General features: G+C 37.9%; 1 protein-coding gene across 1 annotated transcript in view; it reads left to right on the top strand.

The window, feature by feature from the left end:
• The window catches only part of LOC150081599 (neutral ceramidase B-like), a 178,738-nt gene that overhangs the window by 75,764 nt on the left and 84,231 nt on the right, over positions 1-18,743 (top strand). Inside the window, exons 4-7 of the mRNA XM_090380565.1 lie at positions 9,114-9,241; positions 11,092-11,169; positions 11,466-11,586; positions 18,207-18,329. Of these exons, the coding sequence (XP_090236691.1) occupies positions 9,114-9,241; positions 11,092-11,169; positions 11,466-11,586; positions 18,207-18,329 (450 nt within the window). The remainder of the gene's footprint in view (positions 1-9,113; positions 9,242-11,091; positions 11,170-11,465; positions 11,587-18,206; positions 18,330-18,743) is intronic.

Here is an 18,743-nt window from a genome sequence, read left to right as displayed (position 1 = left end):
TTAGGTAAAAATGCGTTTTAATATTAATAAACGCAAGGTAGGTACTGCATTTGTGTACCAGCAATCTCAGAACATGATACCGTTTGGATAGCACCAAACTCAAGCTAGTTAAGGAAAAAAAAAAAATTAGGAGTAATTGTACAATCTCACATGAAATTCTCCAAGAAGTGCTAACAGGCTGCTACGACAACCCGTGGGGTTCTGTCAATAATATACAGAAGCTTTGCCAGCAGGGATAAAGAGGTGATTATCTTACAATCATGAAACGGCTAGATTCATGATTGTAAGATATTCCAATATTCCAGAGATTCATGTTTCATGAATCTCTGGAATATTGTATACACGATTGGAGACTTCATTTTAGGTAGGACATGCGGCATCTGCTGGAAAGGGCGCAGAAACAAACAACAAGATCATTTGGGAGCACAAAAGGATATATTCTTACCAAGAAAATACTTCAAATAGAGTAATAAATAAAGAAAGATTGGTTCTGTAAATTGCAATCTCCGGAAACTAAGCGTCTGCGTGGTGACCTAAATGAAGTGTATAAGGCTTTAAAAAAATTACGTAAACTAAATGCTGATGGCATAGTTGCTCTTTCTCAAACGACACACTTGAGAGAGAGAGAGAGAGAGAGAGAGAGAGAGAGAGAGAGAGAGAGAGAGAGAGAGAGAGAGAGAGAGAGAGAGAGAGAGAGAGAGAGAGAGAGAGAGAGAGTTAACGGATTGTTGGAATAAACTTCCGCCAAGTGTTGTGGAAGTGGGTAGTTTTGATAAACTTAATGGAAAAAATGGACAAATTAAATAAGTTTTTTTTTTTTTTTTTTTTTTTGTTGTTGGTGGTGCCGTATATCCTCTGGTTCCTTGCATCATGTTGCCAGTACTAATCCTGATACTAAATTTGTTCTACGGTTAGAGAAACATTTGTCATATCCTACTTGCGCCCACGTTCGTCTTATTTCACCCATACTAGTGGCAAAAATTGCCATTTTAAACAACGTTTTAACTGGCAATTTTTATATCATTTCCGTTTGCAGGAATTCATTTTTTCATTTTTAATCTCAAACTACAAAGATATACGAAATCAAACTTCACAAAAAGGCATTGGTATTTCTAGTGTTAAAAAAAAAACAATTTTAAGTTCACCACAAGCTGATTATAGAAAATATGGATGTTAACAGCTGCGCTCTTCTATCTATAAGAGGTTTACCGGTGCAAATTTTGAGTGCGCCGCTGTGCTATTATGCAGAGAACCTCCCTATGGAATAAAATGGAACATTCCCAGCACCAAAAATTTTTGTTACATTTTCGTTTAACAGCTTCCAATAACAGTGGACACTTCGTGTCGTGTGGTCAGAAAATCTGCATTGACCTCGCCCAATAAGAAGTTTAATGAAAATTACTTTAATGAAACTAAGCATCTGCGTGGTGACCTAAATTAGGTGTATAAGGCTTTAAAAAATTTACGTAAACTAAATGCTGATGGCATAGTTGCTCTTTCTCAAACGACACACTTGAGAGATAAATAAAAAAAAAAAAAAAAAAAAAAGAGAGAGAGAGAGAGAGAGAGACTAACTAACGGATTGTTGGAATAAACTTCCACCAAGTGTTGTGGAAGTAGGTAGTTTGGATAAACTTAATGGAAAAAATGGACAAATTAAATAAGTTTGTTTTTTTTTTGTTGTTGTTGGTGGTGCTGTATATCCTCTGGTTCCTTGCATCATGTTGCCAGTACTAATCCTGATACTGAATATTTTCTACGGTTGGAGAAACATTTGTCATATCTTACTTACGCCCACGTGCGTCTTATTTCACCCATACTAGTGGCAAAGGGATGTCTCATCGCTCACTATTTCGAAAAATATATTTTTTTTATTTACATGAGATAGAAGTCTACACTTCACCCTGAGACGGCAGGTTTTGCAGGGGGGTGTCATCAGCAATATAAAAAGAGACCTACCTTGTAACTGTAACGTCTCATATGAATACTATTTAATAATTACACTGTATATGGTTACAAATGCACAGTTTCTACAGCGATGTTCAACAGGATCAGTTTTTTGCGGAGACGTGGTTGGTATCAGTATCGCGTTTCGCCCTCCGCCTATGCAAGGTAAGGAGTTGAGGCACAATCTCAGACTAGGGATGACCAATCAGCAGGGTTAGACACCATACTGGTTAGTTACCATACTAGGGAATGATGAGTATGCCGTCTGACCATACTGGTTGGTGATCCATAGTCAGAGATTGTGCTCCGATCCGCAAAGCACTGGCTGAACTAGCAGTCTGCTAACAGAGCACACATTCTATAGGTGGGTGTCATTTAAAAAGAAATCATATGATTGGAGTTAAATATACAAATTTTAATTTTTTTACAGGTGTATTGAGTAAGTCACGATTCTGTTACGAATTGAGTTAGGCCCTGCAAACTGGTCTTGCTTTCATTTAACGATTCTCATTACCGTTTTAACTTCAGACGGAGCATCCTGTGATCAAGAAGATCGCTTGCTCACCTCTGAGCATTCTTTTTCATGTTTCAGCTTTACAAGCAGTACCACTATGCAATACAAGAATTATTTCCAAACAAGGAAGCGCCTAGTGATCTACTACTCATCATTTGATACGTCGTTTTCGAGAAACTAGTAATGATGATGATTACAAGAAAACACAGAGGCGCAAAACTAGTGTTAAAATATTAAAAAGAAAAAATTAACTGAAATTCATTTTTCACTCGAAAATTCTTCACAGAAGTCATAAATAAGTATAGAAGATGGAGTTTTATTGTTCATGGAGCAACTAAAAAACATAGTCTTAGAGGTATATCGCATTCAGGGTCGTCTAAGAACGAAAATAATCTGACAAACTAAGGATACGATTCGGAAATGGTTGTGAAATTTTACAGGTAATGAAATAAATACTGCACCCTAGATATTAATGAAAGGAGAGAAAAAGGAAAAAGACGCCTTCAATGAGGTTTTCCTGATACATTAACATTTGAATACGAATTAAGCTACTGTATATCCAAGATTCAGAACTATACAGGGTTTTCGAAAACGCACTCAAGGTGCTCTGCAAATTTCTGTTAATTTTTACCACTGATTTTTTACTTAATTTGTACAGATACATTACTGTTTTAAAGATGTTAAGATTCAACGGCAAAATTAAATAAATTCTCAAAAGCCCTGACCTACGTAGGTACATTATGATTTTTCTCTGACAGGGCATGGTTTAATTTGCCTGATTATGCAAACAATCAACATAATCACATCTAGAGGTCTATGAAACCCAAACCGTTTTTGAAGAACCCTTGCATGCATTTCATATAGAATTATGGTGTTCCATGTCACGATATTGATGAGCCAATGTTTTAACGAAATTAATTAATTTCGTTAAAACCTGACCAAGAAATTCTGCTGAAAGAATTTCTTGGTCAAAGGATTATGGCCACTTCAGCCACGGATGACTTTTGTGTGGAAAAGTGTCCAGCAATAATCAACAATCATTAAAGAGCACTGAAATTGGAGGATATTTGGAATCGGTATCCAAAACACAGCCATCGTGGTAATTCAGAGAGTGGCATGTAATGCTATATAAATAGGAGGGTAGATACATGTTTTAAGTGCACAAGTTGGACATTTCCAGAACTCATGTGAATGTCACAGCAATTTTTTAAAATTTCAATTATTTTACAGTCAGCTTCGCACTCCTTGTGACGCTGACAGCGTAATAAGGGCAACTCAGTTACTGAAGTGATACAAGAAGTACGCACGGGGACGAGAGTATCGACGCGCTAGTCGAAGAATTTTCAGCTCAATGACACGGATAAGTTTTTGAAGAATTTTGCCGTTTTATTGATTTAATTGACATATTAAATCGCATTCTATAAGTAGCTTTATAGTCCTAGTCACACTCGTTATTTTGTTTTTAATTTGGCTAGAAATTTTGTAGGTTACTACTTAATATACGTAGAACCTTAATAACTTAATAGGTGGAACAGAACCAGGGTATGTCTGCCAGGGGCAAAGGTTGATGACGTACAGCAGATATCATCTTTTAAGGGCACAAAGGACGATATTGTTGTACACGTTGGAACTAATAATATTAAGAGTAGAAGACCGGCGGAATTAATTAACAAGTAAAGGTCAATGTTGTTAGGGTTGAATTTGAAAGTGTCTGCAATACTGCCCAGGCATGATAGGAGGGATTATATAATGAGAGCCTTGTCGATCAATTCGGCCCTGGAGAGATTGTGCAAGGCTCAAGGGGTAAAACTTTTCCCAGCCTGGTCTCTGCTTGTTAACAGGAGAGACTGCTTCTACAGGGATGGGATACACTTAAATAGAAAGAGTGCAAGAATATTTGTTTGCTGATGCTATCGAGGCAGAGTTACGTGGGTCGGAAAACTGCTAGCTTGGGGGGGGGGGGAGATAAAACGGACTAATAGATTAACAGTAGCCGCTGGCAGAGGTGAAAGTGATTCTTGCACTGCTTCTATTGAAATGCAAGGCAATGGGGATTTCCAGGACTGCTGGGAGACACAGTGGAACAAGTAAATAAAGGCTGTGTTAGGGTAACCAAGAGTAGAAGCAGGTGTATGTATACTTGTGTGTACACCATTGCTAGGAGTATAGTTAATAAATTTGATGGGCTTGAAGTGCTAGTCGAGACATCAAAGTCAGATACTGTTGGGATATCAGAGACGTGGTGTCACACAGTCATAAGCAGTGCAGAATTGGAATTTGGGGAATACAATGTGTACAGAAAGAATAGACAGGACAGGAATGGAGGAGGGGTTATGCTGTTAGTAAAGAAACACAAAATCTAAGGAAGTGCATCCAATTGAAGTTGGTGAACAATGCAACGTTGAGTGTTTGGTGTGAGATAAGCAATGGGAAAGAGAAAATGGGAGTAGGTGCGTGTTATAGGCCTAATGAATCTGATGAGTATAATGAGCAATTGTGCAGAGAAATAGAGTGGGCTAGAAAATCAGAGTGTCTTATAATGGAGGATTTTAATTTTCCAGAGATTGACTGGAATTTGTGGATTGGTCACTCACATACTAGCAAGTCGTTTGTGGATTTATTGAATGATTCTTTTCTACAGCAGCACGTTCGAGAGTAATACTCTTGATCTAATTATCAGTAGTGATTATTCATGCATTAAGAATCTGCAGATAAAGGAACCACTAGGTGGCAGTGATCACAGTGTGCTGAAGTGGGATTTACTCAAAGAGGTAACTACAATCAGGGGTTAAGGGGTTTCGCTTTCGTAAAGGTGACTATGGTGGTCTGAGACAGTATTTAAATTCTATACGGTGGGACTAACTGATGACGTTACCAACAGCAAATTCAAAATGGGAAGCATTCAAAGAAATAATCTTGGAAGCTACTATGCTTTTCTTACCAACTAAGAAATATTGTTCAAGATTTAAACCTAAATAGATGTCAGATGAACTAATTAGACATGTGGTAGAGAAACAAAATGCATGGGATACATAAATTAACAGGTGACACAGAAGCCTATGATAGATATAAGCTGGTCTGTAACCAAGCCACAAAGGAGGTTAGGCAGGCAAAGGCAAATTACGAGAAATCTTTGGCAAAGGATGCAAAGAAAAACAGCAAAGAGTTCTTTACTTATGTAAATTCTAGAAGGAAGGGGATGAATCAGATTGGTCCACTTGATATCGATGGTTCAACTGTTGAGGATTCTACTCAGGTAGCTAACAAACTAAAGTAATATTTTGCATCTACATTCACACATGAGGAATTATTCTTGAAGTTTTCTGAGCAGTGCAAGAGTAGCCCATGGTGTCTTCTCAATGATATACAGAATTTTTCTAGCAGGGACAAGGAGGCAATGGTCAGGCTACACCTTGAGTACTGTATACAGATCTTAACCCCTATACAGGTGACGCATGTATAGGGGCCAAGTGCCTCGTCATCTGACACGTGACGCCTACATATTGGCCAAGTGCCTCGTCATCTAACACGTGACGCTTGCATACTGACCAAGTGCCTCGTCATCTAACACGTGACGCTTGCATATTGGCCAAGTGCCTCGTCATCTAATACGTGACGCTTATATAAGCGCCAAGCAGCATTGTCTGCAGAGCCTGTCCCTTCTGTTTCCAGTCTTCTGTCTCCCTACCTTAGTTTTCTCTTACACAACGTTTTTTTTTTTTTTTTTTTTTTTCATGCCCTATCGAAATTATTGCCCGACCTATTAGGCCCCAGAACAAGTTATCAGCGAACAACCTACTCTCTGCTAAAATTACAAAAATTATGATATTAGGGTCCTCTGTAAATTGCATCTACCAATATTTATTTTGTCTGTAAATTGCGTGTGTTCTCTGGTCGATTTGCCTGTTTTCTGGAGGAAAAAAACCTTGCTATCTATGCCTGAGACCGACTAACTGTTAAAATTACAACCGTTGCTCAAGAAACAGCGATCATTTCATTCTCAAATCTGGTCTTAGCCACTGAAATCCCAGGAGAGTAGGTGGCAGGACCCAGTCAGCCTCCTCGTGGCATGGTGTGGTAACGTCGGGTCCCACTAGGGTCTTCGCTGCTAATAGACCGGAAGAACAAAGGGTTTGATTTGGTTTGTATCGAGGTTTAATGGCGCGGGTCATAATGCGCCAAGAACAAAGGGCACAACACAATATACTGCACATGACCCAACACACTTTCAAATCTGTGACCCGATACAACGCACAACCGCGGAGATGGGAGAAATCCCAGAAGCCGTTGGACACCAACATACCTTACAACCAGAGGCGGATTTAACCGCGGGCGCGCTCTGAGCCCCGACTTGCCCCTCAAAACCCCAACTTTACACTTTTTTTCTAATGACACCAAGTTTGGTTTCATATGCGCAATTTTAATTACGTACAAGTTTACAATCGGAGGTAAAACTTGATAGCATGTTTATATTCGCTTAATTTCATTATTACGCTGCATACTATACACATACTATGAGCATAGGCCCCGCGCGGCTGCGCTACCGCTGATCAGAGGAATAGAATTTGCTCCTTTGTACTTACAAAGGTTCTCCTGCAGTGCAGACTTACAATATACCCAAATACGCGTATATCGTATATTGTTGAAATTATATTAAGATAAAATTAATTCCTGTTGTTACGTCATTTTTGTAGTTTATGAATAATTTTTGAATTTTAATTCATCATTAATTTATTGCACTATAACGAAAAATCATCTCTTCTCTAGTATTCTAATCATTTAGACTTAAATTTTATATTTTTCTTTTCACTGATAGGCTACCAATGGTAGCTAGAAAAATGAAACGACATCTATCAGGCGCTGAAAAAAGACGCGAATATAATATTATACATATATTATATTCAAATTTTGTTGGAAATAAAACATGAATAGTACATAATACTTTTTATTTATTTAAAAAAATGGTTAACATGTATTTTTATTTTCCCTATCTCTCTTTTTTTAAGGGACCCAATATTTTCTTCTGCACCCGGGGCCTCAACCGACCTTAATTCGCTTCTGCCTACTCTCATTTTTGCTTTCCCAGTTCTTACATCACACCAAACTGACTCAACACTGCACTGACCATCTATATCAATTGAATACACTTCCTTCGATTTTGTGTTTCTTAACTAACAGCATAACCCCTCCTCCTTTCCTTTCTATCTGTACATATTGTACTCCCAAATTCCAATTCTGCACTGCTTATATCTGTGTGACACCCCATCTCTAATATCCGCCTTTGATGTCTTGACCAGCACTTCAAATTCATTAAATTTATTTACTATTATTACTATAGATTAGATATAGAAAGATTAGGCTGATGGGATGAGATATGGCAACCAACGTTTAACACTGATAAATGCAAAGTACTGCATATCGGTAGCAGTAACCCCCTGAATAACGTACTGGCTCTGTGGTACTACACTCAAGATAGTGTAAAATGTTGTTGAAGGATTTTTAGTAGCATCAGCGACTAAGGCCATATTGCTCCCCGTATCTTGTCTGTAAATTGTGTTCTGAGGTTGATCTTCTGTTTGCTGGACGAAAAACTCGAGTTTCCCGGATAAAAACCATGCTACTCTTGCCTGACCGAATAACTCCGACACGTTATGAAAAAGACCCATAAAAATTCCTCCCGTCATCGTCGATATTTGAACTCAGTTGTTTTCCACCAGTATGGGGGGGGCGGCGATCCTACCAACCGTGCTACCTACGAGAGCTAGTGGAAAATGAAAAAGACCTGAGGGTAGTTGTGCAGTCAGATATGGAGTTCTCTGACAGTGTAGACAGCTGCCAGGACAGCTCATGGGATTTTATCAATGATATACACGAAATTTGCTAGCAGGGATAAGGCCACAATCTTGAGTACTGCATACAGGTCTGGGAGCATCATTTTAGGAAGGATGTGGAGCTGCTGAAACGAGTACAAAGAAGGGCAACCAGATTGGTGAGTAGAACAAAGATATATATATATATATATATATATATATATATATATATATATATTTGGTATGGTAAGGTGCTCTTACCAAGAAAGGCTTCGGTTCTGCAAATTGCAACGTCTCGATACAAGGCATCTGCGAGGTGATCTGACTGAGGTCTTTAGCGGTTTGAATGGATTAAGCAAGCTCAATGCTGATGGGATTCTTCCTGTTGCTCAAACCACAAACATGAGGGAACACAAATTCAAACAGGCAGGTTATGCCGCCGAAGGTTAAAGTGCTTATTTTCTCACTATTCTCCATTTCGATTTACCTGCGTACCGTGCCACTAAAAAAGAACAACTCAGAATGAACTGAGAAACGGAGAATTTCAATTAAGGCATTGAAAATTAACAGATAAAACTGAATGTAATTCACTACTTTGTCTTATATACCTACTAATGTATTTGTACAAAGCAGGTAAAATAGCTATTTAGTCGGAATTTGTGTGGATGTATTTTTATGTGGTGCATTCTTTCACTATTTTAATTAACCATGTACAATTTTAATTGCTAGCATTTTATTTTTCATGAATCGTAATGGTAAGTGTTCTAAAACTGCAGTTATATCTACGCCCATTTTATACAATATATTATAATTATAATAAAATATTTTCTAACTTTCCTTAGAGTATTGACCGTGCCCATAAAAACATGAAACCGGGGTATATATTTTGGAACCAGGGTGACCTGTATAATGCCAGTATCAATAGGAGTCCTTCAGCCTATGAAAATAATCCTGAAGAAGAAAAACAACGGTCAGTGGAATTTTATCTGTATGACAGGCTTTAACTTTAAATATTTTGATAACAAAATACTTGTAAAATGTAATGTAAAATACATTGATATAAAAAAATAAAGGTTAGTTCGGTAAATAATGCCTTCGGAATATAAGTTGGCAGCTCCCAGTAAAACCATTTTATGGAATGCTGTAGTCATTACAGACACGTCTGCTTCCAGCACATCCCGACATTAATCAAGTTAGAACTCTAATCAAGTGTGGACTCGAGCACGCGTGTGGTGACCTCTCAAAAGGTGCCTGAATATTAATAGCATTGCGGACAATGTCATTTTTAAGTTGCTTAATATTTTTTGAAGTATTAATGAGATACGTACGGACTCAGCATTTCATAAGTATCAACAGAGTAAGTATCAATTTTGCATTGGTCCAGCAATCAGTTTGGCAACTAAACCATGTTCCTTCTTAAACTCCATAGAAAATTTTACTAATGGCGAACCAGCACTATTAAAATAACTATGTTAGATATGATTATATGCCACCAGTCTTTTTTTTTTTTTATTTTTCTTTCAGGATGGACTCTAGAACGGAAGCTTAGCTGGAAAATTTTCTTAAGTAAAGCACAGTGGGAAAATAATTCGCTTTCAGTAAGCAAGATTTGGACTATCTAGGAAGAAAGTTCGCGTTTCAATGGAATACGGAAAATGCCATTAATATCATAATGAACGTTAAGGATTCGTTATACGGCTTTCTGGGGAGAGAGGAAATCCTGATATACCTTATGAAAAGCAGAAAATCTGAATCATGGCTTAATGAAGAAATACACACTGACGTCTCCAGATTGTTAGGTAAAACCCTTACCGATATCAATCTTCCCAGCCAGTTCCAGTTATTATAAAATAACAAAACGGGCATACACTAACCTATAATTGTTCTGAATTCTTAGTTTCAGCATAACATGGATGTCAAGTTTTGTTTAGAATAAGCGCAGAGGCAATAAGGCCATATGACGTCAGTATATTCTTTACAAATTGTGTATATTCTATAGTTTTGGTTCTATTTGCGAAATGGGGGGAAATGAATTTCTTCCCCGTCGAAACATGCCTCTTCATCAGATCATTAGTCTTCATCAGAGATCTACGAAATCGTCCAAAGTGTAAAGAAATCCCGTCAATAAGGGAAGCATAATCAACTTCGGCCGACGACGGGATAGAACTCGGGTCTTAACGCCAAAAAATATGGCGTTAGTCCAAGTTGTGTGTGTGTGTGTGTGTGTGTGAGAGAGAGAGAGAGAGAGAGAGAGAGAGAGAGAGAGAGAGAGAGAGAGAGAGAGAGAGAGAGAGAGAGAGAGAGAGAGAGAGATGCCTAGGTTAGTATCATATTGCTAAACAATATCGTTTAGCAATATGAATTATATGAATTATATTCATTCAGCAAAAGTATATCTAATATGGTGTTATTTCCTTCAAGATAGAGTAACAAGCAGAGGCAAAACTAAAAATCCTGCCTCCCCTAGGATCTTTAAAAAAGCAAAACAAACTGATTACTCACCCTCCCTGATTACTCCTCCCGCGGTGGCATAATAATTTCGCCACTGGTAACAACGCCCCATTTGAAGGTATCATCGTAAAAAGTTATATAAATCATTAACGTAAAATGATCTGGGGAGAAAAATATTATTGGCATTAGGATCAGGAACAATTCGCCATCTATCGAGTCCAAATGTAGTACCCAAAAAAATGTTAAAACTATGGCTAAAAACATTGAATTGGTGGTGGCATTATTACCCAACTTACTTTATGACTATTACGGCTATGATTATTTAACTACACTGCAAATATAACCATTTTTTTTTTTTTTTTTTCAAAGGTATTCAAGCAACGTAGACACGACAATGATGCTGCTCAAGTTCACTGATATTAACCACACTCCCTTAGGGATGATAAAGTAAGTAGCACACTTGATGTAGTCATATTAAATCTTTTTAAAAAAAACATCACTGCATCGATTTTATATTCCTAAGACAAATACTGATGTGTTATCCATTTAAACACTGATTATCCACTGAAAAATTTAACTCAAGTTACAGTTAAAGCTATCTAACAAATAACATAAATGCGCGGATATTCACAATAAAAACAAATCCGTAGGGAAAAAAATGAGCACGAAGCACTTTTATATTAAAACCAAGTTTAATTTTTCTTCTAAATGCTAAGAATAAACTCATATTTTAAATTTTGCAGCTGGTTTGCTGTTCATTGTACCAGTATGAACAACACGAATTATCTCATTAGCGGTGATAACAAGGGCTACGCGTCAATGCTTTTCGAAAAGGAGATGAATGGAAACAATCTAATTGGAAAGGTAAGCTTGTTTTTTTTAGAAAAAAAAAAGAAACATGCAAGTCTGAAATGAAATGATTTATGAATAAATAAAGAGCATTATCAAATTACTGTGATATTTGCAAATAATTGATGGTACTCCATTAACTCCGTTTGTTTCGCAAGGTGTTCCTCAAGGATCACCATTGAGTCCGCTCTTCTTTATTGTTTATACTAATGATCTGTCAACCATATTTCAGTCCGTTAATGTTGAGTGGCAACTCTATGCAGATGATACAATATATTATAATTATAATAAAATATTTTCTAACTTTCCTTAGAGTATTGACCGTGCCCATAAAAACATGAAACCGGGGTATATATTTTGGAACCAGGGTGACCTGTATAATGCCAGTATCAATAGGAGTCCTTCAGCCTAACTGATGAGTTATTTGCCCTTCAACTGACAGCGATGAACTCCAGTCCAGTCTTCTGATTATTATATTGGAAACTCTTTAATTGCAAGTACTGATACGTTCAAGGATTTAGGTGTCCTAATTCGATCTGACCTTGATCCCTCTTCCCATGTTGATCACGTAATATCTCAGACTTCCAAACTTCTTGGATTAATCAAGCGTTCTTTCACTGTTTTCAAGAGTGACAAAGTTATAATTCTTCTCTACAAGCAGAATATACTTCCAATTGTTGATGATTGTGATATTATTTGGTCCCCACAACAGAAATATCTTTCTCACACACTTGAGCAAATTCAAGTTAAATTCATTAAATTCTTATGCTATCGAAATCGATATATATGCAATATTCTTATCAAACACAAGATTTTAAGATGGAGTGTAAATAACGGAATTCATCCCCAAAAGGATAATTTCACTGACATGATCTGAGCAAATGTCGACATCAGAAAATCTGAAACAGTAATCCGACCAAGGAAAAGAAATCTCGCACATCATCGCATTTTGCATTCTTATAATGCCAAACAACACAAGGTTGTAAATGGCCACGAGAAAAAGGCTCCATTGGAAAAGAGACCATCATCGAGTTTTACCTCAATCGTGTATCACCCTTCATCTTTTTCTCACAATTGTTTGTGAGAAAAAGGTGAAGGGTGTTGCATGAGTGATTAGAATTGTTTCGTATGCTGGTAGGTAAATAAACAATTTGTGTGAGTTCATTAGTAATTGCAAAAGCCTCAGCATTTCTACCAGCTAAGCCCGTGTAACTGGAAAACAGAAGCCAGCTGGAGTTGATTAACATTAAAATCACCAAGGAAAATTACCTCACTGTTAGGAAAGTTGGACTGCAGAAAGTCAAGTTTCAAAGAGAGGAAGTGAAAGAGTTCCAAGTGATTAGTGGAGTTGGGAGAACGACAGAGGCAACAGATGAATTTGACAAAATGGAGTAGAGCCATTTTAAGCCAGAGAAGATCGAAAAGAGGAGATTATAGATTTCTAAAGTCTCTGACAAGGAATATCAGAGCGGACATATGCACAAGTACCAACTCTGAAGCGAAAGAAATCATACAGTGAATAATTAGAACAACTGAGATAAGCAGTGGTTGAATCGACCGATATTTGAGATTCTGTCAGAAAAAGTACGTGGGATAACTTTGTTCTTGAATTTTTTTTTTTTTTTTTTTTTTTTTGGATATGGTGTACACACGGCAATAATATACCCAGCTCCTTGATATAATGTAGCCTCGACAATGCCCCCGCATATACTCTACTCGTACTCCCTCCAGTCACTATCTAGTGTAGAACTGTTTCCACTAATACTGCTCAGGTTATATCTGGTTGTATGCCACTAGATCTCTATGCTACTTAGAGTTTTTTTGTTACTTTTTGAGAAAGGGGATTGAATTTACTTTTATGGGTATTACTAATAATTTTGATATAACTGAGTGTAAGGCTAAGAAATTGATAATGACTGCTTTGATGAATCAGTGGCAGGCCAGATGGTGCAGTAGTGAGACTGGTCAGGTTACCGGTTTGTTTCTTCCAGATTGAAACAGTAATCCGACCAAGGAAAAGAAATCTCACACATCATCGCATTTTGCATTCTTATAATGCCATTCTAATAATTTTGATATAACTAAGTGTAAGGCTAAGAAATTGATAGTCTGTGATAAGAAAAAAACCACCTGGTTGTTTCCATAAACGGAAACCCCGTTTTCTATGACAAGACATGGATCTTTTAATTATAAGCTGCATTATATTTTGGGTTGAAACGACCCGTTTTGCTACTGTACGTGTGTTGAAATTTGGGATCATACATTGCATAATTTATGAGCAATACAGATAAGATTTAAGAAATACTATTGTTGAGTTAAGTCCTGGTAATGAAACCTTGCAAATAGAAGGTATTTTAATGTCTTGCAAGATTGATCTTTAATAAGCTGAGACAGGTGTCTTTCATTGTAATATCAACTTCTGGTCTTGGTCTTGCTGTGCAGTAATATATATATACAGTATATATATATTTTTTTTTTTTTTTTGCTGGCTCTCAGTTGCAATCTGCATGCTGGCTAAAATGTGCACATTGCAATTGATGAGCGGGTTTGCTGGCATCCGATTTTTTTTTTTTTTTTTTTTTTTTTTTTGCGGGCTTTCGAGTGTGGGCGGCTTGGGAGCGGGATTTTTACGGGCATCCGCCAGTTTTGCACGACCAAAGGTGGGTGCGAGATTTCCTGGGGCTATTTTAGCACTGAAGTAGACCCAGAGTCGGTTGCTTGTGCCAGGGACGGGCATTGGGTGGTATTTACCCATGTTGGTGGCTACCACCTGATGGCAGAGAGGCCTGGTAAATATACAATTAAGGCCGATGTGATTAAGGGATTTTTTTTTTTTTAATGAAAATTGGTGGAGATGGATGAACAGTTCTGGTGCCACTGTGAGTCAGGTATACATATATAATACATAGAGTCACTATCTAGCAGAGTAGAAGCAGCGAGATTATACATTAGCTGAACCAGAAGCCTCCTATAGAGCTTCCAATAGTTTCGGTCCAGTGGATTACTAGCAGCCAACCTGTGAATACCGTTTTAGAGTTTTACCCTCCAAATATAAGGAAGACTGAATCGCGCCATGATATCAATCATAACCTCAAAAGATATTAATCATATTGCATGACGGAAGAAATGAGGGAGGGATCTACAAATACATAGTTGTTGTTGTTATTTTAGTTTTTAGGAGCATTAGCAACTAAGGCCATATTGCTCCGAGATATGCGGTGGTCATTCCCTGACCTTTCCGCATCCTCCGTATTTGGTGGTGACGGGCTCGAACCCCGGTCTAATCAAGAAGCGTGTGCTATGCACTGCTGCTCCTTCCCACCTGGCCACGGAGGCGCTACAAATACACAGTGCATCACGCTCGTCCTTTTATACGTCTCTGAGATATGGTCCTCAGCCGCAAGAAATATTCCAAATTGGTAACTGAGAATTCAGTACCGGATCCTTAGATGGTTGAAGAGAATCGGAGGAAGCCGTTCACCATCTGTAGATCTATACTACATACATACGAAAATGATCACCGTGGAAATTCAAAATTCTAAGATCGATTCTCCAAAGATCAGCGAAATAAGTGCAACCTCAAATATTCCTCCCTAGAGATAAACAACGCTATAGGTCGACACTTATCAAGTTCGACTGCCTCAGAGATATGTTCCAGCAAACAGGACTGAATATTTAACACTCTGCAAATTTACCCAAACAAGGTAATCAATACGGGAAGCAAATCCTGGAAGACGTGAACATTAAGACTGATGTGTTACTATACAGCGAGTCTTCAATAATTTCCTTTTTGACTGATGTCAAAATTAACTTATATTTTATATTTTCTTGGGAATACATATTCAGATTTAACTCACTGTAAATATTTTGTTAAACTTAATCATTTCCTTTTAACTATATGTTAAACTCAACCTAACTATGTCCTTATAATACTTGAGTTATCCCTTTTTATGTACACCCTTCTAGTCAGGCGGCTGTTAAGTGAAATCAAGATTAATAATAGCCAATCACGGAAGAAACAAATCAAGGATAGCTATCCTATCAGCATTATGTTAATATCACAACTAATAGCATAGTTGTATTGTACTATCAATCCGAATACTTGGCCTCTCTTTGGCTTTCAATCTTACCACCACAAAAATTTAAATTAAGAGCTATTTGCGATATTAATACGAAATATCTGCATTAACTAGGTACTGAGCCGGTTGAGAAAGTTGAAAAATAGTTCGTTAGACATTCTAGAGCCCCTAATCCATAGGCTATATAAATAAATAAATTTTCTGTTTATACTCCAGGACGACCAAACGGTCAGAGGAGTTCACAAGATAGACAGAATACAAGAAACAGCAGTCACGGGGTTCAAGCCCGGTCACTCAAGGCACGTGTACTTATGCACCCGCGCGCCTGACCACTAGGCTACGGCGGCCTCGGTGTAATATGGTGTTACACTCGGTGGTAAAAACATGGTCTTTATGTCCCCCTTTCTTTGAACTCTTCAAACTGGGATGAGAAGGGGCATTATCCAGAAAGAGGGCAGGGCGCTGTAGGCATAAAACAGTATGTTTTGAAGAGAGGAGAGGAGGGCGTCGGTTAATCGGGATACTACTGTATTTATTATTATTACTTTTTTAGTCTGATTTCCTATTTGGGGGAGCATCTACAATAATATCTTTCGTTACCCATAATTTTCGTTACCTTTGGTTTTACGTTGTCATTATAATTTGTATAGAGCATTAGCATCTAAAGGCATATTAATAGCACTGTGTTTACAGGCGATTTGCATTGTTGTGAGGGTTTAAGCACCAGGAATTACTCACGGGGGAACCCTACTCCCTCCGCCTGATATCAACTAACTACAGCCGAGAATGAAGATACCTTCAATAATTCTGCCATTCGCGACGCGATTAGAACCCAGACCTCTCTAAACAGGTGACACCTGGAGAAATCACTATACTACACGGAGCACTTAGCAGTGCTCCGTGTAGTATTATCAAAGATATTATTCATATGAAGAGAACGTCTCATTATGCAACTATACAATGTGAAAATTACTCTGAATAACATGTTTCTGGATTGGCCCATATGAACACACTCAGGCCTGGCCCTAAATGCAACAGGCGCACTGAGCGAACTGTATGCGATAGCAGAGTTGTCACGCTACAGGGTGCATAAGTACATGTGCTTTGATTGACTAGGGTTCAAACCCTGCTAAATACGGTGATGTTTCTTGTATTCTCTCTCTCTCTAGCATGTGAACTCATCTGACTGTGTGGTCGTCCCGGAGTATAAACAGAAAATTGATTATAATTGATATTTCCATCGTGCGCGTACTGGAACTGAAATTTGCGTTCTTTGTTATTTTATATGCATTTTTTCCCCCATTCTTATTTTAACTATTTTTACTTGAATTTTGGCACTCTAGGCGGCCGCCTAGTTTGCCTACATGGACAGGTCGCCTGCGCCCACACTGATTGAGCTTCATTGTTGTTGATGTTATTTGGTTTTTAGGAGCATTAGCAACTAAGGCCATATTGCTCCGGGGATATGCGGTGGCCATTCCCTGACCTTTCCGCATCCTCTGTATTTGGTGGTCACGGGTTCGAACTTTAGCTTCATTATAGAAGGATCATATTCTGATCCTTCTATAACGATGTCTTTTTGTGATCAGATTTCTTTTTGTAAGGAATAATCTCCTCATTGTACAGAACATGGTAAGCGAACGAAAACCGATTTCGTAAACCTACGAAACTTTGTGAACTTTAAAAGAAGTGTGACAGAGTCAATTCTGTGCACAAAAGGTTACAGCTCTGGGTGGGGAGGGGGGGGGGGCATCCGAGTTGTGGTTGTTTAACCCGTCTGTATTCTCTTTTGCTTACAACCAACCAAGATACAGTGGAGTGTGAGTTGACAAGAAAAGTGCCAAATACGAACTTAGAATCAGCTATATACCGCTCCCATTAAATTTTTACGAGTAAAAAAAAAAGTGTAGGACACAAATGCGAAATGCAATTTTACTAAAGCCGACACACGCAAATGGCGCTTCATCTGATATTTCCCATAGAAATTCTTACATATGTTGCGAACACTATTTATAATAATAATAAATAAAAAACAGTCTTCGCAACATATGTAAGAATTTCTATTGGAAACACCAGATAAAGCGCGACTCGTGCGTCAGCTTTAGTAAAATTCATAGATAACGAAGTACAGCTCTTATAACCTTCTAAATAACAGATATGTCTTGCGTAATTGATAACCTGAATTGCGGAATGGATAACCTGAACTGGGGAATGGACAATCTGAAATTTTTTTTAAATATAAATGATGGATTTAATGCATTTTAATGTCGATTTCGAATATGCTGTTCGTGTTTTCCTAGTAGCTTTCCTAGTTCCTGACGACTGCCTTTTCGCAAGTGACGAAAATTTGTGCAAAAATTTGTCGACACCAGAAATTCAATATGCAACATAAATGTACGCTCTTATCACATTGAGTTTTTCTTTCGTTTTGAGGATCATCCGGGAAATTATTTCCCAATCACCTCGGTCTATTGTAGTCATAAGTATGCAGAGCAAATATCTTATCACATTTCAGATCATGAATTTCTTAATTCTTTATTTTTCCTAAATGTCTAGGGTCCGTTTGTTGCTGCATTCGCACAAGCAAACGAGGGCGATGTATCGCCGAACATCCTTGGACCACACTGCATTGATACTGGACTTCCATGTGATTTTAACACGAGCACATGCGATGGCAAGGTAGGTGCAAGAATACTTTCATCATTGTTACCAAATTTTTTTACCAACTGTGAAGAAATATCATTAGCAGGGACTATCTTATCATTAACTATATTCTTCGTTGCATAACCCAATTCTTTTGTATGCCTCTACTATATGGTCCTCGGCACCCCCATCTTACCAAGCCAGGTTCCTATCCGTGGTATACTGGATTTTAAAATGGCTAAATAAGATCGCACGTCTACCACCTACAATCTCAAAATCTTTCATGTTCTCTAATCTAAATATGCTACCTTGAAAGAATTACATCATCTCCACGAACCTCGGGATCTTCGCCCAGCTTCTCTCCAGAAAATTAAGCTCACCCCTGATATCTGGAATATCATTGCTGGACTATCAGATCGTAATACAAGTCATACCAGCGAAGTGCTATAC

This window comes from Mastigoproctus giganteus, chromosome 8 (genome assembly GCF_048544385.1).
Source record: "Mastigoproctus giganteus isolate SK-2022 chromosome 8, ASM4854438v1, whole genome shotgun sequence".
NCBI lineage: Eukaryota > Metazoa > Arthropoda > Arachnida > Uropygi > Thelyphonidae > Mastigoproctus > Mastigoproctus giganteus.
Note: the sequence above shows the minus strand (reverse complement) of the source record. Positions and strands in the feature narration are given on the sequence as shown.